Raw genomic sequence first — 13,474 nt, 5'->3', positions numbered from 1 at the left:
TTGAATATAAATATTATATTTTTTTAGTTTAAAGTCAATAAATCGTCCAAACCACCTAAATCGATCATACCAGACCGTATTTTTTTAGTAAGATTTGGAATTTTTCTAAAATACCGTCACGATCTCGTTTGAGAGTTAAATCTCAAATCCGACCGTGAAAACCCCTGAATTTGCCGTTGAAAAACCAATTTGTTAACTCAAAAAGTGAGTTAGGTTGCTACTAACCAAATAAGATTTATTTAACTACATTTTGGTGCATCAAGAGTTTTTTTTTTCCAAGAAACTGCAGGTTCAAGTTAATTATGAGTTATAGAAAAGTGGCCAATCAAATCCCTCTACCAGTTCGAAATGCTCTAATTTCGATCCAAAATTGTAAACTTGAATCAAACCCACCGTCATTTCAACCAAAATATACTGCCAAACTATCCACTAATCTCATCAAGGCTTACTTTGATACTGGTTTACTTAAACAAGCACGCCAAGTGTTTGATGAAATGCCTGAACGAGACGTAGTTGCATGGACGGCCATGATTTCTGGGTACACAGCTTGTAATCGCCTCAACTTTGCATGGATGATGTTTAAAGATATGATGAGTGATAGTTTGGAACACCCGAATGAATTCACATTTTCGAGTGTTTTAAAGGCTTGTAAAGGCATGAAATCTTTTTGTCACGGTGCTTTGAGTCATGGGCTGGCTTTGAGGCATGGCTTTGTTGGTAGTAGCATATATGTTGATAATGCTCTTTTGGACATGTATGCTACTTGTTGTATTACCATGGAGCATGCTTGTTTGATGTTCGGAGAGATTCTTGTGAAAAATCAGGTGTCTTGGACTACTATTATGACTGGATTCACTCATAGGAATGATGGGCTTGCAGCCCTTGAAGTATTTCGACAAATGCTTATGGTATGTTGCATGTGGGGAAAGTTCAATTGAGAACCATAAATATTTTGAGAACCATGAGAACCAATATATACATATATTCGCACTGATGCATGTACACTGATGCATGTACACTATCAAAAAATGTATCAGTCAATTAGTATATTCATCAATGTGTATGACTATATATGCAAGTATATATGCATTGGTGCATATAACTGAAATTAATTTCATTCAATCAGTTGGTAAAATCTGATATCCAATGGATTTCAACCAATGAATTGGTACATTAGTATTTCATCAATGTGTATGACTATATATGCAAGTATGTGTATGCATCGATGCTATAACTGGTTCTCATGGTTTTTAAAATATTTATGGTTTTCATTTGAACCTTCCTGTATTCCATGTAATTGAAACATGACAAATGTTTAAATCCCGTTTCATGATTTTTCTACCAGAACTATCCACTCAGATTTCTTTCACCCTTTTTTGACAGGAGGATGCTGAACAATGCCCTTATAGTTTCTCGATTGCAGTCAGGGCATGTGCAGGAATTGGCTCTCTTACTTATGGCCAGCAGATACATGCTTCAGTGTTCAAACAGGGGTTTGATCTTAATATTCCAGTAACCAATTCTGTACTGGACATGTATTGCAAGTGTAACTGTTTTCATGAAGCAGATGAGTGTTTTAATGGCATGAAGGAAAGAGACTCAATTACATGGAACACTTTAATAGCAGGATATGAGAAGTTCGATCCAGTGAAGTCTTTGCACATGTTTTTGCAAATGGAATTTGTGGGTTGTACTCCAGATTGCTTCACGTATACCAGCGTTATAGCAGCCTGTACTAACTTGTCAGTATTAAGATGTGGGCAACAGATTCATGGAGGAATCTTCAAGAGAGGCCTTGAACAGGACTTGCCGTTGGCAAATTCTCTGATCGACATGTATGCAAAGTCTGGAAGCATTGAGGATTCGAGCAGAATCTTTTGTGAAATGTCTTGTCGGGATCTTTTTTCTTGGACATCAATGATGATTGGATTCGGGAACCATGGATATGGAAAAGAGGCTGTTGAGTTATTCAATCAAATGGTGAATTCAGGTATAAGGCCAGATACAATTGTGTTCATGGCACTTCTTACTGCTTGTAGTCATGCTGGTCTTGTTGATGAAGGATTAAGTTACTTTAAATTGATGACTAACGAGTACAAAATTACCCCAGATCAAGAAATTTATGCGTGCGCTATTGATCTTCTTGGTCGTGGTGGAAGGGTCAAGGAAGCGTATGATATGATACTCAATATGCGGTTCAAACCTGATGAATCTGTTTGGGCAGCGTTTCTTGGAGCTTGTAAAGCACATGGGCATCCAATTATGGGGAAGATGACTGCCCAACAGGTGTTGGATTTGAGGCCTAGGAAGGCGGGGATTTATGTACTGCTGGCTAATATGTATACCGCTGAAGGTAAATGGGGTGATCGAGCCAAAATGAGGACTTTGATAAACGAATTGGGGAATAAGAAAGTGGCTGGTAGGAGTTGGGTGGAGATCAAAGATCATATCTATAGTTTTGTTGCTGGAGATGGTGGTGGTTCTCACCTAGAGTCAACGTATCAGGTTCTTGGAATGTTCGGTCGCCACATGATAGAGTGAATCGACATTTCTCAAGTTGAGATGAAGAGGCCAGTTACCAACACAAATTGGTTAAATGCTAACCGGGTAAGAATGCAGTCTGAGTAAGAGGTTCAGTCAAGGTAACATTGACTGAAAATGGCTTTTTACCAAGGATTTTGTAGTGAGTGCTTAGCGATAAAATACCTTTATCATCTTGTGGTGACCTGGTAAGTGAAATAATAATGCTGCCGGGTAGGTGCTTTGTCAGTACCATCAGTCAGATCATTCTTTAGGTTAACTAGCTGATGTCGACAGCATCAGCCATACTGACCGAGCAGTAGGTAGTAGGTAAACAGACCCTTACTGAGCACTAATGCTTACATATATACATGAAAGAGTGGCTGACGGTGGCGCGTGAGATTATATCTCAAATCCTTTTCTTCCCTGAGCTGACCAGAACAGAGATTTTTCTTCAGTAAGTATGAAGACAAGTTTGGTGTTCGATTTTGTGGATTCAAACAAAATATTTGTCAAATTCATAATATATATACCTCTTCTTTAATGGATGTAGTTTCTCCATCTTTTCTTTTTCTTGGCAAACAAAAAAGTTATTATTCATTTTGAAGTGAAGCATGACCATTTCATACATAGAAGTAGAAAATTAGTTCTGATTTTTAGATGCAGTAGTAACACAGTTGTAGTCGGTCCAGCTTCCTCCTGAGATGCTATGATAAGCAGTGATCGTTGGTCCAGTTCCTCCCAACTCTTGACATTTCTTGATCAAACATGGTGACTTTTAGATTCGATATTTACATCTCCTTTTGTAGTTTTTTATAGTCAAAATACGCTCATTCTGATATATTCATTTACTTGATGTAAGTTATCAATGATTTCCACAAATTGGAAATAATTCTTTGTCAAGTTGCAGTTCAATTATTTTTTTGACGACAAAAGTTAAGTAGGACTTCTTTTGGGCTGAGGGCAAAGTTTTCTCAGCTTTAAGGCAGTGCAGTCTCAAGGCAACATACAATCAATCAAAGAAGAACCTTATACCTGAGAACCAAGGGGATCCATCAACTGGTCATAGATGTCAAAGTTGCAAAAACCAATCAACTGGTCATAAAGCCTTTGTTGACTTTCATGTTGTCAGTAACACACCAACTCCAGGGACTGTTGGTACTCCTGTGATATGCAGCAATTTGATAGAGAATAGAAATAGCAATTTGGAATTAACACAGAAAAATACTATGGAAGGAGGTTATTAGATTGAAATTGGAAAGAAAAGAGAAGAACAATTGACAATCCAGGGAATCTTCCCTTCTCTCAGCTGGAAGCGAGAGCCAAAACGGTGAACGTAGCAAAACCCAAAAAACTGTCCCCTACCCTGCCTCCCTTCCAACAATAAAGCTACTCTCCTCTAACCGACTTAGCCCTTTTTCGATTGTCCCTTTTTAGCCCTCCTTTTATAAACTTTTAACATTTTATCCCCTTGAACTAATTTATCCCGATCCTTATCATAATTTCTGCGATAGCTTGTACTGCGTTCGCGTCTGTTTTGGGTTCCGGTGAGAATGGTGAGAGTATTTCTGAACCATGGGATGAGTTGGTTTTTTATCTAACGGCTAAAACATCACGGACCTTCAACTACCTTCGTCAACCTCAATTTTCACTTTCACTCGCTTCTACATATCCTCAGTTGCTTTCATATGCATGAATTTGTAATAGTTTCAATCAATGATGATAAAAGTAGGTCAATGAAGGTAGTTGAAGTTAGATGAAGGTTTTGTTCTCATGTTTCTCCCTATAACTCTTATTCTCACACGGCCCCAATTCTATATATATATATATATATATATATTTATCGTGTCTAGTATTGACTTTTTCGGGTTTCAAGATTGATAACCTTGTGTTTTACGGTTGTTTTTGTCTGCATTTGACTTCTTTAGCTTTGCTACTTTCTTATTGTGCGTAGTTTCATTATCTTTATAGTGAATGATCTATGGATCTGCAGACTGAAGAAAGAGATCTTGCAATCAGTTATGGAGCAAATGAAGTAGTGCAGGAAGGTAGCGGTGTAATGTAATGGCTGCCATTAAAGAAAACTTAATTGAAATTGTGCAGAAGGCAACGACTCCTATTCTGCAGGTTGTAATTTGATGATGTTAACATTTATGTTTCTAAAATTGTCTTGTATGTTTATGTGCGATGGTCTTGTGTATATAACGGTGCAGAGTGAGACATAGAGGACTCTGATCACTGGTGGAGGCTCCCCACTGCAAACTGAAGCCACTTCCTCTTAAAAGTTCACAGAGATCTCCCAGGGGCTGTCAAGAAAAATTCATTTATTTAGGGGCTGTCTACCAACACAAATTGTGTGAGTGGTAAACCAAGTAAGAGTGCTGTTAGGGTAAGCGCCCGACTGAAAATGGTTGTTTACTAAGTGTCTGGGTAAGTGTTGACTAAAACATGGAGAAAGCAACACCTTCCTTATGGGGTCAGCATTTTGGTCAACATGTGTGTGACATTGCATTTTCTTGCTGGCTCTCGCCATGTTCTTCTGTTACCAATTGTTGGGAAAATGAGTTTGTGGTCATACAATACTTTGGATAAGTTTCTAGATCGTGTAACGGAAAACACTTTTCAAATACTATATTTGCCCTTTTAATGTTTTGGATTTTCACGAAATTAGTACTGGGATAATTTAAAAACAACTGCATACACGAGTTAAGGCACTTTTACCAATTGTTGGGAAACCGAGTTTGTGGTTATACAATACTTGGATAAGTTTCTAGATCATGTATAGGAAAAAACACTTTCCAAACACTATATTTGCCCCTTTAATACCTTGGGTTTTCACGAAATCAGTACTGGGATAATCTAAAAACTACATACACGAATTATGACACTAATTTTGTGTGTGTGTGTGTGTATATAGGATTGGGTTAAGGGGAAAACCGTAAAAAAAACGAAAAACCGAATAACACCTTAATAGACCTTGATTAACTCTAATCCAACAATGATCAAAAATAGCTAATTAAACAATTTATTGAATGCAAAAAGGGCAAAATGGTACATTTCATTAATGTATAATCATTTCTATTTATTGAAATTCTTTAAATAAAGGAAATTTAACACAATTTAAGAAAACTTCAATTATTCTCTAAAAGTTCAAGACGTGTAGTCGGACGTTTCCGTCGTTTCAAGATTCCTAATGTCATAGAGTCATCCACAAGAAACCTAGAATCAACAAAGACAAACGAAAACCGCCACCATACATGATGTTCCCCGACGAAGATAAATCATCGCTGCAATTCCCATCGTCATCGAAGAAGAACAATTATTCATATTTCTTCTCTTGGTCGTAAGTTGTAGAGTTAGATAAACTCTAATTTTGAATGATGGTTACTTGTTAGGCAGTGATATCAAATATGATACGAGATTTTTTGATTTTATAACTCTCATTTAATGATATAGGAGCTAAATCAAAAAAGAAAATTACATAAATACATTTTTCCACTTCACATATGTTTGTGAAATTGTAAATTTAAAAAAATAAATTTTTACCAAATCACTTTTTGTGCGACTATATGAGAGGTCGACAATTATGGGTTATGAGCGGTTAAAATGGTTATAACCATTAATGGATAAGATTAGAGAGCAATTACAACTGTATCTGAACTTTGATTTTACAGAGTATAACTCTAATTGCAAAGAGTACACTCCAACAAATGTACCCACGTTAGCTCAACTCACCTTTGGGGTTTCTCCTCATAGACCACAAGCTCGAGTCTTGCAAGGTTACTGGACATTTTCCTGATCGTTCTCTGAAATACTTGGGATTAGTCGAGGTGCGCACAAGTTGACCCGAACACCTAGGGTCAAGAAGAAAAGTTGACCCAATTTGCACATCATCTGGTACAAAATTAGAGCCCACAATAATAATCATACTCATAGTACATAGATACCAATAAAATCTTGGACACAAAACACAGAAACAAATAAAGACATAAATCCCTAGAAACAGCAATCAAATGTAAACCTATTCAGAAGATTGCTATCAACTATAATAATACAGCAAGCTAAAAAAACAACGAGATCGAATGTATTCATTTCCTTCCGGATAGCCATAAAACTCGGATTCAGTGTTGTTGAAACAATAAAAACTATGATTTTATACCGAAATTTCCATTCGTTTGATCAAAACTCACCCAAAAAAACCATTTTTCCCATCTAAGAACAGCATCCGCCTTTCTTCACCGCCGATACGTCATCAACGTTGATCGTCTGCCCCTTTGGTAACGCAGCCGGATCATCTCCAGATTCAAGTGCTTTTCTGCTGACAATATGATAGATCTGTGTAAGAACTTCTGTGAAAGCATTTTCCACATTCAGAGATTCAAGCGCGGAAGTTTCCATGAAGTAAGTGTGCTCTTTTTCGGCAAATGACGTGGCATCGTCGGTTTGGACGGCCCGTAAATGGCGCAAATCGGCTTTATTTCCCACAAGCATGATAACGATGTTGGAATCTGTATGATCCCGGAGCTCCTTCAACCACCTTTCTACGTTCTCAAATGTGACATGCCGTGTTACATCATAAACAAGCAATGCGCCAACTGCCCCTCGGTAGTATGCACTTGTAATTGCACGGTACCTTTGTCAAGAAAAATAATAATTTAAGACTTGACTATTTCTTATGAAGATAGATAAGAACATCATTGCTAATTATCAAATGAAATGGAAAATAGTACTACAAGATAATAAGATTCTACAATTACGCTTGTCTCCTATCCTATATTTATGTTGAAGCAAGTAGGTCTTTAGTTGGTTGGCTCTTTCTTTCTCTTTTTCAATGCCTGAGAAGTGCAAATTGTTATTGTTGGAGTCCCATATCGGCCGGACATGGTCCATCTAGCCTGTTGGAACATCTCTGGCTCTTTAGAGAGAGAATCATGGTTTAACATATTCTAACATGGTATCAGAGCTAGCATCTAGGGCCTATGGGGGCTTGACACACTCGACACCCAATCTAGCCTAGTCTTCATTCTTGGGGGCACTGTCTAGCTTCCATTCAAAGAGACCTGTTAAAGTCTCACATCTGCTAGACATGGTTCGTTTGTCGTCTATATACGTTGGACCCCAACTCTTTACAAGAATTCTAACAGTTAATAAAGAGTACTTTTATGATTATGTACATACATGGGCATATATATATGTATGCATGTTGTTGGGGGGGGGGGGGGTGAGATATATCCTCCAAATCAATCCTTAAGATTTCTCTAACTTATTTCAAATATTTACAGTCCCTAGCAATTTGGTTCCATATGACCATAAAGCTCCCGCTCAAGCTCGAGCACAGATATCGATCATGCTCAACTTGTTAGAAATGTAATCAATACATGTCTTATTTGCTACATTTGTAAATATATCTCCTAACTGATATTTCATTCAAACATATCCTTTTGTAAGAAATCCTTCTTGTTAATAAAGTGAATCAATCTCAATATGTTTAGTTCATTCGTGAAAGACGGATTTGAAGCAATATGAAGGGCAGCCATATTATCACACTAAAACGATTTTGCAAGTGCAAACGTATAACCAATCTCTTTTAGTAGTTGATGAACCCACATTGTCTCATAGACTGAGTAAGCCATGACCCTATACTCTGATTCAGCATTGGAGGGAGACTCATTCTGTTTCTTACATTTCCATGAAACCATATTCCCCCAACAAACACAAAATATCTTGAAGTGGATCTTCCGTCATCACTGCATCCACCGTAACTTGCATCTAAATAAGTTTCAATTAAGTGAAACACTCTACCTTAGTGTGACCAAGGCATCAATAGAACAATCCACGTGACGGCACTCCTTTCAGATGGCAGAGAATTTGTTCTAGAAGGACTCGATGATTAACATTGACTACTATGCAATGTCCAAACGTGTCACCGTACGAGATTTCAGTTTTCCAACAAGTCACCTATGCTTCTTGAGATCATGAAATGGTTATCCATCGCCTCATCCTTCCTTGGGTGTACATGGGGAGTTAACAATGATAATGTGAAAATTTGCTTGCTTTATAGGTGTCCTAGATCTACTAGCCATCACCTTTGAGTTAAGGAAAGCATATACCGAAACTCCATTATTCCTAATTCAGGAAAGGAAAAGAGTTTTGATCCCTAGACTAGCTAAGATAAGATTTTTCCTTTATCCCAATTCCAATTATACAACGCATTGAGGAAAAACAATTTTCGGTTCATCACCTATGTGGCCAATTAACAACAAAAGAACATCACTGTGTTTATTTAAATTTGAATCATTAGTAGTTCACTTGCTACAAGCAAAGTTGTTAAAGGCGCAAGGCGCACTTAGGCACAAAGGGGTCCTGGGGCCTAGGCGCGAGACGTGGGCCTCACATATGCGAGGCGCATCGTGTAAAAAGATAATATATATACACACAGTCACACACACTACCATTATATAGAAAGTAGTAATATCAACTCAAATACCATTACATAAAACATACTTCAATTTCAATTTCCAAAAAATAGTAATATCAAACATATCTCAATAAAGTCTTGACTAATAGGTCGATAGTCACTCATCATCATCATCATCAAGTGTGTGTAAGGTTTAAAGCCATGACAGAGAATACAATGTATGGGACGTATGTATGGGAGGTTTTTTATAGGAGATGACTGATTAGAATTGAATAGAGAATTAGATAGACTTATCTAATAACTCTTTTGTAGAAGTCTAGGAGGTTAAAAGACATAACTACTATTAGGTTTTTACTTATTTAATAACAATGTTTTGTAGAAGTCTAAGAGACAAGAAAATTATTTGAATTTAGGGCAGATCTGTACAAGGCGTGCCTAAGCCCATTTTGCGCCTCAGCCAAGCGCTGCACCTTGGTGTGCCTCAGTACCTTGCCAAGCCTTGACATGGAAAAATCCCAGTCTTTTGCGCCTTATGCGCCTCAGCGCACCTCAGGAGTGCTTTTCACAACTATGGCTACAAGAGTAAGAGATATTGTGTGTGTACTTACTTCCTTAAGAATAGCAAATGCAACAGAAGCATATTCTACTATAGCAGTTGGCATACAACCTTATTTCAGCTTCCACATGGATTTACAATACATTTATTCATAAAACGTCTTTTAGACAAAGAAATTCACGCACTAAAGCATACTACTTCGTGGTGACAAATTACTTATTTCAACAGGACAAAAAACGTTGATAGAATCTTTGATTCTGGCTTTTCTTGTAATATTGAACAATTACGTTGCCTGCCTAACAAGATCTTTTTCCATTCAAAATGGCTCTTTTCTTGTATTCAAGAACACGAATATGGTCCACACCAATTGCACTAATTTAACTATGGCCGGAGGATCGATTACAAGCAGTGCTCCCAAAACAAACCAAGACCTTGTTAGCGTCAAACCTTCTCCCCTTTCCACTCGAGAGACTTCTAGCAAAGATATTTCAATTTTGTTATAAAGATCCATGGCTATGCTGAAAGCTTTTTTTTGTCCACTTTCTCATGTCTTCGTGAGTCAAATAAAGACTAGAAGATGCCTTCATTTCAACATAGTGCAGGTTGTAAACTCTTATTAGCAAGATAGGTTTTCTTGGTTATGTAAAATTGATCTTTTCAAACTTGGGTTTCATGAATATTGATTCCCATTCACTTTAGTAGCTTAATAATTGTGTTTCCCTCATACACAAATTTGAACATGAAACCCCCACCTTGGCTCCTACTCTTTAGGTTGTGGTTGTGATTAAACCACATTGCCAAACCCACAAACAAGAACTATTCAATTTTGGGTGGGCTCTTCATCCTCAAGTTTTATCGAAGTGAGCTAAAACATAATGCATGTCATTCCACATTCATGAAAAGCCAACTTTTCCAATATGAGTCCGTCAAGACTAATATGAAGAAAGAGTTCATACTAAAATAATTAACGGTGTTTCTCATTTCAGTTTCCATCTTACTAAAAATACTGGATAAAATGACAAAGGCAACGATTGAAGGAAATTTGGTTCTGCTACGATTTGAATAAAGAATTGGATTCATGAAAGGAAAAAGAACATTTCTTATAGATATATGCACCCATGAAAGCAGGATGAAGTAAAAACAGAAGTAAGCACATGGTCGAATCATGAAAACACTCATTTATTTCATATCTTTGGTATTAGCTCCATGGTCGAATTGACCATCTTTAAACTGGGGATAGATGATTGATTCACTCTATCCTTGCGTCTTACATCCAAGGGAAAGAAGAGGAGTGTAAGTTTTGTGTCAAATGAACAAACAACAGTTCCTTTCTGGTGGGTTTTTCTTACTCATAAATTTATTTAACCAATTAAAATGATGAAGTCCAAATCTTCATGAAAGCCATGTCCGAAATGACCTGTGTTACAGGACCAACAAATCGCATCTTGCTAGTAATAAGAAAGATAGAAGTTAATTCATATCTATTTGCCAATTTGCAATGAAACAGAATGGGTATAATCGTACAAGAAGTCGACAAATAAACCAAGGGGAAGATAAAAGGCTCAAATACAAGTAAATGTTGCATTACAGAAGCATCCACCACCTCTCAATCCTAACGCCATAGAAAAATTGATGGTCCTCCTTGACAAAGAATGAACTTATTATGTAAGCTGCCACCAGAGTTTCACATTCCCAGAAAGACATCAGTAAGTAGTGATGTATTATAACAATGTCAAAGGTGCAATTAAAGAAAGTCTGTAAAGGATCCAACCCGAAGATAGTCTTGTAAGCATGGTTTCTTCCATTTGCTAGATCTAGGATAGCCAACTCAAAGCAAAAGTCTTTTCCCAATTTAAATACCTAGCGGATGTGTGAAGTGACTATAAAGCTGAAGAAAATTCATGCCATGGTTATAGGACTAATTTCCAATTCTATTATTTATTTAATTGATTCACAACTCATAGTCGGGAACGAACAACCGATAGTATAAACATTCTTTTAACTACATTCTCTTCATCTTTTCTCTGGAATTTTATTTAACACTATACACTGTGGGGGTAAGAACTAGAGAAAAGTGAATGTCAAAGCTTTCAATGGGCTAAACCCATGTTGCTGTTGAGTTTCATATTGTGGTCGTTGGTCAGTGAGCAATAGAAAACTTTTGTTTAGTAAAATAAATGAACTAAAATTTTGAGTAAAAAGGCAGTTCGATAAGCCTCATTCATTGTCTATTGTCACCAATGCATTAGAACTATCAACTATCATTGTCACATATATTAACTTTAAAGTTAATCCTTGCAGAAGTTGATTGAAACACAATCCACGCAACATACAGATTACAAGTTCCAATTAATTTCAATAATCAATCACACAGTTGAGATCCCACTTATATCACATTATAATATTTCAACTAAGCTTAATACATTTCTGGCCGAACTTAAACTTAGCATTTATGATACCCATGGCAATTTTTCCGTGCTAACTCTTAAACTCCAGTTGATTGCAATATGATTTACACTCCAGTCAATCAATCACACAATAGAGATCCCACTTACACCATATTTCAACTAAGCTCAATACATTTCTGGCTTAAGTTCCACTATAACTCTTACACTCCAGTATCCCAAAATGAATGAGCATGTACCCTTTGTAAATTTGCAAACAGAACAATTCACTTAAATTTGTGAATAGGCAGTATAACTAACTGAAATCGAGCAACTTGACATGACAGTAACCCGCTTAAACCTAACACAAAAAAATTAAAAAAAACATAATAACTAAAAGGACCACCAAGATTACAATTTACACAGATCAGTTACAATGCAAACTCCAGATCTGATCGTAAGAACAATAATCCTACAAAAGACAACATACAGAACACTAGGATCTAGAAATCCTAGTTACCCACTTCAATGCAATCCCAAACAACGTAGATGAACCCTTTATTTTCTACAATTATATGCCAACAATATACAGAACAGTAAATTGAAAGTAATACATGAAAACAAAATCAATAAAAATTGGAGCGTCAAAGAGATCTGATATGTACCGTTCCTGGCCAGCAGTATCCCAAATCTGAGCCTTAACAACTTTATCATCAACACGAATGCTACGGGTGGCGAATTCAACGCCGATGGTGGATTTAGACTCAAGACTGAACTCGTTGCGTGTGAATCTCGACAAAAGATTAGACTTTCCAACTCCAGAATCTCCGATCAGAACTACCTTGAACAAGTAATCGTAATCATCGTCTGCTCTGTAAGCACCCATTTCCCTTTAACAAAAACAAAATGAAAATGCGCAAGAATTCTTTCTTTTGTGTTCGTTTTCAAGAAAGAATTTCAGATCTGTGTGTTGAGAATTGAGAAAACAACAACACAAATCTGAACCAGGGTTCAGGAGATGCTGGGAGTAGAGAGATGGAGAAGTGTGAAGGACAGAAGGCGGAGATGTTTTAGAAAAGATTTGGCTGCTGATTTTGTTCGGGAAATTTGCCAAAACGGGTGATAAAATAAAGCAAAAAGTTAAAAACTTGATTTTCAACAATTAAGGTTTTGAATATGTTATTTCTTAATAATTTCGTTAAAAGACAATATCTGAATCGTTAAGAATTGAATCTTATTTGATAAAATATTTTTGTTTCTTAATAGTTCTAAAATCCTCTTAATAATTTTGTATCATGAGTCTCTCTTAATCATTAAAAACCCTAATTTCATTGTAAACAATTATATTTTATTTTATATTATATCATGAGAGTCTCTTAATCATTCTGACCACTTAATTATTTTTCACCAAACCATTCTAACCTGTTGGAAAATAAAAAGTATAATTAAGGTATGTTTCGTAAATTAATCGATAAGCTAAATGATGAATATAATTTGGTAAAAACTAACTTATAAACATGTAATATGATTAAAAAAGACATTTTGAAGAAATAATAATTTACAAATATTTCATAATATAATTTAAATAAAATTCCA

General features: G+C 36.4%; 2 protein-coding genes across 3 annotated transcripts; one reads left to right on the top strand and one right to left on the bottom strand.

Annotated features, from left to right (window-relative positions):
• The first annotated feature begins 302 nt into the window (after positions 1–302).
• LOC112525996 (putative pentatricopeptide repeat-containing protein At1g56570) lies at positions 303–2,879 on the top strand. The gene is made up of 2 exons (XM_025136343.1): positions 303–908; positions 1,384–2,879. Exons 1-2 carry the CDS (start codon positions 303–305, stop codon positions 2,539–2,541), a joined length of 1,764 nt encoding a protein of 587 aa, XP_024992111.1. The 3' UTR covers positions 2,542–2,879.
• A 3,288-nt stretch (positions 2,880–6,167) lies between these two features.
• Positions 6,168–12,946, bottom strand: LOC112524509 (ras-related protein RABA1f-like). Of its 2 annotated transcripts, XM_025134356.1 has the most exons (3): positions 12,544–12,946; positions 6,711–7,153; positions 6,168–6,414 (listed from the first exon to the last, which is right to left on the bottom strand). In XM_025134356.1, the coding sequence occupies exons 1-2, from the start codon at positions 12,762–12,764 to the stop codon at positions 6,733–6,735; spliced, it is 642 nt and encodes a 213-aa protein (XP_024990124.1). In that variant the 5' UTR covers positions 12,765–12,946; the 3' UTR covers positions 6,168–6,414; positions 6,711–6,732. The 2 variants fall into 2 exon arrangements, with proteins under 2 accessions (XP_024990124.1, XP_024990123.1); XM_025134355.1 differs by lacking the exon at positions 6,168–6,414 and having other exon boundaries at positions 6,426–7,153.
• Between the last annotated feature and the right edge of the window lie 528 nt (positions 12,947–13,474).

The sequence above is a fragment of the Cynara cardunculus genome (genome assembly GCF_001531365.2).
Source record: "Cynara cardunculus var. scolymus isolate 2C chromosome LG 13, CcrdV1, whole genome shotgun sequence".
Lineage (NCBI taxonomy): Eukaryota > Viridiplantae > Streptophyta > Magnoliopsida > Asterales > Asteraceae > Cynara > Cynara cardunculus.
Note: the sequence above shows the minus strand (reverse complement) of the source record. Positions and strands in the feature narration are given on the sequence as shown.

Coding starts and splice junctions, on each gene's coding strand:
- LOC112525996 (XM_025136343.1), top strand. CDS start 303: ATGAGTTATAGAAAAGTGGCCAATCAAATCCCTCTACCAGTTCGAAAT. Junction 909..1,383: donor TATTTCGACAAATGCTTATG/GTATGTTGCATG, acceptor CTTTTTTGACAG/GAGGATGCTGAACAATGCCC.
- LOC112524509 (XM_025134356.1), bottom strand. CDS start 12,764: ATGGGTGCTTACAGAGCAGACGATGATTACGATTACTTGTTCAAGGTA. Junction 7,154..12,543: donor GATACTGCTGGCCAGGAACG/GTACATATCAGA, acceptor TTCTTGACAAAG/GTACCGTGCAATTACAAGTG.